Here is a 6,038-nt window from a genome sequence, read left to right as displayed (position 1 = left end):
ATTCTAAATAAAGTAAAATCCAGTTTATGTGGTTTATTTCAATTTGTATAAAAATTAACAAGTATTTCTCCTCAAACTCTTTTATTATATGCACAGTATTTGCAGTATTATTGTTGTTTTGGAAAAAAAATGAAATATAGTATGAAATTCATATTTTTACAATTATAAACTATTACCGCTTCACTGTAGTAATTGATATCACTTCTTTCAATTACAAAAAATTGTACTTCTCTTATTTAAATGAATATTTTATGTATAAAAAACATTTTTATGCATACATTTTTCATAATTTGTAAAGTTAATTCACAAATAATGAAGCAAAATTTAATATTTACGAGAATTTTGGGGAAGCAGAGTTTAGAAACAATTTCTGTCAAGGATCTGTAGGTTCATTTACTTTTAGTGACGGGGGCCAACGCTAGATGGCGCTGATTTGGAATGCAAGTTCTCAAAAAGATACACGGGAGCGCCACCACCATGCACTCCCCTAGCTACTTATTGTGAGCTACAGAAATTTAGCAATATATACGAGTATTACATATATGTTACTATTAAGCCGAACTTTCTAGAAGCTTCGAGAATCGCCTTTGGCTAACTATATTGATAGAAGTTTAGAAAGCTTTCGGGAATCCCTTACCCCCACTGTCGCCACCTGACTGATGGCGCTACCTGTCAGCGATAGCTTGATCTACGCAGCTGGTAAAACAGTGAAGCCATCTGTCGGCTACATCTCGGACTACATAGTTGGTATAACCGTCGCGCCATCTGTCGGCGACAGCTTAAACTACATAGCTGGTGAAACAGGGTCGACCCTTGCCGGCTTGGTCATGGATCCATGGCAGTGATCTAGCTTAACAACCGAGCAGTTACCGACTGCTTGGAAACTGACTGGTGGCTCCATATGTTTGGGGCAGCTGGAACTACGTAGTAGTCTCGGAGAACTCCCCTAGGTATACTTCTTTTTTGCAAGAAGTGCCGACAGAACTGAATCCAATGATACATCTTACTTCGGAGAAAGGATCCCATTAATAGATATTCTACGATTTCACCATTAATAAAAACGCTATCACTAAGACGTCTATAATTTACGAAGACAATCGAACTGTTTATAAATGGTAAACCAAAAAAGATGTTAAATATAATCTATTACAAACAAAAACTTTAGTTCCAATTTTTTCAACTGTGATTTTCCTTCTCTTTCTCTCTTAATCTCCCTTTCTCTTTCATTCATGAAACCACATTAGTTACAGACAAATCTACTATTTCTTTATATAAATCAAAACTCTCACGCAAATATGGCGTAGTATCAAAGCAATAAATAGGACAAAACCAGTAAATAAAAGGAGATGATAAAAGGGATAATGGTCGAAAGGCATATGGTATCAAGCCAATAGCCATTTATCTCATATGATATTGATGGCAAAAAAAGGTATAATTTTATCAACACAAAAAACGCTCATAAAAATACACACACATACCTCTTAGATTTTATCGTATTACGGAGATATTACTCTCGTATTATAGAGGAATCTTTGTGGTTTCCCATATGGGTTTTAATATATGGTGGACTGGGGATATTCAGTAGGGAATCTCATCATGTAAGTTAGGCCGAATACTTGAGAATATTTCAAATGTTATACTGCGACCATAAAAGCAAATATGGAGAGATGCTTGAGCGAGTACGAATTGCTAGCGTTTCTCCTGAATTCGTGGATATGATTGCTATTAGACACCTTAACCCTACAGAAATTTACCTATACCTAGGTATCCCTGCGAGCCACATTCGCGAAAGTACAACAGTGAAAATAATCTGCCAGCGTTGAAAAAGGTACCTTACACTAACATACTGGAAACCAGTGTCATTTTCGATGATCACAGTTACTAGGAGTGGGTCCCTGCAATTTTTGTTCAACTAAATCTTTAAAGTTATGTATACAAAAATCAGTAATTTTTCATTTATTTATGTTTATAATTGTTTCTAGAATGTATATAGCGTCTCCTGGATATGAAGAAGGACGTACAAAAGTGTCTGTTAAGAACCATAACAAAATATATGATTCAAAAAACAGATCGGCAAAACATCTGACCAATAATTGGAATAGGAACCCTAGTAACAGTTCAACAAGACGCTGTCCCTTAACAGTGCGGAGTTTAGCTGTAAAAAAACAGGTGAGTGTGACAATCCATAATTAATGTTAACATAGTTCCTCCTAAATGTTGCATTGTAAAATCTACAATTCTTTTACCAGTTTGTTCATCTATTTTATATAGAAAGATGTTTTAGAAATCATAAACAAAAAATGAGTGTCGCGATTCCTTATATTGGGTCACACAAGTTTTCTGGACATGCACGAAGTATTGATAAATTTCATATTATAATTATTTCAAGTTATTTAAACCAAAACTTTTCACGATCACTTAGTCGTGATTCATGAATTTTCTGAATGTTCTCAAATTTTTAATAGCCGTAAATATGAGTTCTTTATGGTTTTAATGAAAAACGTTACACAGTTTTTTGTAAGGAGAAAACTTTGTAATAAATGTGATGTCGTCATAGGTAGTTGTAGCAATTCACACCAGGATAAGATGAATCGCTATAATTAAAGTTCTCGACGTATTTATAGCATGTAAAAGTGTTTTCCATGTTTTATGACCAAACACTCTCACATGTGCGGGTATAATGCACTGAAATAAGCACAAAACTTAACCAGCCTACCACAGTCAAAATTAACAAGAATTTAAAATACTAAATAAAGAATAAAAATAGCAGTACGAAAACAAACAAAAATTAGCTGTTAAGTAGGAATGCTCCGAATTTCCGTTTCGGCATACAAATTCATGATGTACGTGTTGATTTCTCGGCCCCTTCTCTTAAAGACTTTGCAGAATGGCAGGCGGGCGCTTAATTTTACGCTTTTATTCAGACTTGCCACGAAATACTAATATTAAAACCATGCGTATCTTCAGTGAAGCGAAATTAAAGTTAATTATGTTTTAGTTTAAATATGATTCTTTCTTGTGTTCTCCTCACGATACGATACCTCCTGTACGATAATCATTATGTTTGAAACGGTTTTAAAACGCTGGGAAACGAGTGTAACAAGTTTTTGCAAAAGCAGTACGCGCTTTTGATCTGAAACAAGTGTAAGTTTAAGTGTAAGTGTAAGTGCAAAGCGTGAATTCACCTAAAATATAAAGCATAGTGATTCATCCGTCTAGTATAATCGTATTTTGACGTTGCAGAAATTCAATAAGCATATTTGAGCAAGTCGTATTCGAGCTTGTAGTAATAACTACCATACTTTTGCTCCCAAAACGTGTCTAAATTTATACACGGTGACAAGAATCAATTATGAAATGGATGGTTCACACTTGAGTGGTGCACATCTAAAATAAAATGTAAGCTATAAGTTGTAATGACGTTTTTTGTTAATTAATAGAAAGAGAAGAAAACTTCGCGGGGTCTCGCTGAAGCCAGAACTAGGCACGGTAAAAGTCACGCGCGCGTGTCAAACTCTATACTCTCAAGCTCATTCTAACTAATCTTATTGTTAGGATCAATGTTATTATTTTATTATTGTTATCAATTTACCATCAAAGTTATTTTCAATGTAATCGCACCTGAATATTAAGTAGTAGGAAGGTTAGTCATTGTAAAAACAATGCGAGAATACCGAATAGCTCGAATTGAAAGTAAAACAGGGAACCTGGCATAAATTCAAATAAAAACATAGAATCCTAGCAAACCTTGTGTGTAAAGGATCGGGTTCGACGGGAGAGGTACCAGAAGTGGTCCCGTACTGCACCTCCACGGCGACGACTGACTGAGATGCCGGAATCCTGAGATTGTGCAGTCCAACCTAACCACGAAACGTAGAAACTGTCAGACAGTTGTAAACACGAAGCAAACAGCACCATAGCCTTTTACCGGAATTTATAGGTGAAAGGGTTGAATACAACGGGACTGCGCAACAAGTTTGCATCGCTTCTCCAGGCATGGGTAGCACGAGGCGTTAGTTCGGCGACCGCCGGCGAGTGGTAGCACCGGATGAACCACCGTAGCAGACACAACCAATCCTGCAACACCACGTGAACGAGCAAGCAAACGTTGGCATGAGAGTCACGATTAAGTCACGATTGACTGTGATGATCCCTCTTATTTCTTCACCGCCTACGATTACAGTGAAGGAAGTAATTGACTTTTTGGTTTCTTCGCATCTGCATATGAAAGGAAGGAAGTCATCGCCTTTCTCGCTTTTTTTAATCTACTCATTCTATACTAGAGCAGGTTCTGTCAAATTAATCAGGTTTCGTTTATATTCGCAAGTGAACTTCAGGAAGTTGTGAACATTATTCGACAGCGAATTTTGTAAGTTCTTTGCATTTTTATAATAATTGTCGACTATTTATAAAACACGAAGTATGTGTAATTCTATATTTGAATTTTCAATTCAAATTATTTATTTCATTAAGTTGCCTGTCAATGTTTGGTCATTAAATACTAGCAATCATATTTGAGCCTGTATGCTCTCACCGAATTGAATATTGTTGGTACTTCTTTTGTGTGTAATTTTCCTTGAACCTGTGCATCTCATCAACATCCTCACTACTGCTGATAACTTTAATTGAGCATGAAATTTACTAATGGAAGCTGTGATGTTACAGTTTGGCACTATCACAATGATCCAGTATTAAAGTAAAATGTTCTAAAAATTATACGGAAATTAGACGCCTCGAGTAAAATACGGTACTCCATGACTGCGTTTTGTAAATTCTTAATTTTAAGATGATTTGATTTCGCCTGGTATTTTTTTGTATGTATATAACAATTGTGAGGATTTGGGGTCTTGAGCGGGAAGGCTCAAGTAATTCTACACTCCGTGGCATCGTGGATTAGGATTCGCTGCCACCCTTCTTAGTTCCTGGTGAGGGTGGACCACGGTCGAATTACGGAAAATTCATATTTAAAAGGTAATTGCGCTCAATTGAAGCAACAACAATACCAATTTTATGGGCGAATTGACCACAAAATCTGTAAATATATAGGCAATTCGGCCCAATTTGTCGTACCGTTGAGAATATAATCTTTTATCTCAATATCGTTTAGGGTTATTCTTAGTATACAACCTAAGAATGGACCCAGGGCGAAATGACCACAAAGTCCGTCAGTGGACAAGCATTTCCACCAAATTTATCTAACATGAGAAATATACAATTATGAACGCCTGTATATTTCTCAATATCGTTCGAGGATTGGTGGAAACCCCCACTCCCCTGCAGCCTCAGTACCGTTACGTTCGCCAATCATCAGCCAGGAATCAGTCATCCCTTATCGGCCTCAAGTCCTGTGGTTCGAACTCAACACGTGGAAGGTTTCGCGCCTAAGGAGAATGGTCTACAAGTTGGAAGAAAGGAAGTAAGGAGAAGGAACAACAGCGAAGCAGACCAGCGGCGTGTGGCATCTTCGATCTCTCTCTTGACCGCAGAGATTCATAGTAAAATTCGAGGCGTTCATTTCTCTGCCCCCCCCCCCCCGCTCTTCGTAAATGAGTTCCCTCTTGCTTTGGTCGACACGCCGGGCACGCGTCTCATTAGTCTTGCTTGTAAACTCAGGGTGTCAACCACTACGTCAATTTATTTTATTTTTCATCCACTTCTACTGATTTCCGAGTTAGGATTTTAATTCTCTTAGTGACTCAGCCCGGTCTTTTATTATCTGCTCATTGGTTAATCCTAAAATTTCAATGACCCTTGGCTGGATCACTATGGTTAGTGACTAGTTTTTCTTTTAATGTAGTGCCGGCTATTTTTGTGTATTTTTTCACACTTCTAACTTTCATGTACATCTTCCTTTTGTCGATCCCCCGCCCCTTTTTTGGGTTAGATCGTCTCTTGATTAAGGTTAATTTTATTTTTTTACCGTATTTAGCTTAATTTCTCAGCCTGCTACTTTCTTCAATTTATTGTTTTCACTTTAACTCGATGTTTTCCTCATGCTGTGTCCATTCGCTCTCATTTGACCTTGTTTTACTTTGGTA

The 6,038-nt window shown here is 37.0% G+C and overlaps 1 protein-coding gene across 1 annotated transcript in view; it reads left to right on the top strand.

Moving 5' to 3' along the window:
• Window positions 1-6,038, top strand: part of LOC117171159 (voltage-dependent T-type calcium channel subunit alpha-1H-like) — a 1,009,801-nt gene that overhangs the window by 992,616 nt on the left and 11,147 nt on the right. Inside the window, exon 21 of the mRNA XM_033358216.1 lies at window positions 1,983-2,169. Coding sequence (XP_033214107.1) covers window positions 1,983-2,169 — 187 coding nt within the window. The remainder of the gene's footprint in view (window positions 1-1,982; window positions 2,170-6,038) is intronic.

Source organism: Belonocnema kinseyi, chromosome 4 (genome assembly GCF_010883055.1).
Source record: "Belonocnema kinseyi isolate 2016_QV_RU_SX_M_011 chromosome 4, B_treatae_v1, whole genome shotgun sequence".
Classification (NCBI taxonomy): Eukaryota; Metazoa; Arthropoda; class Insecta; order Hymenoptera; family Cynipidae; genus Belonocnema; species Belonocnema kinseyi.
Note: the sequence above shows the minus strand (reverse complement) of the source record. Positions and strands in the feature narration are given on the sequence as shown.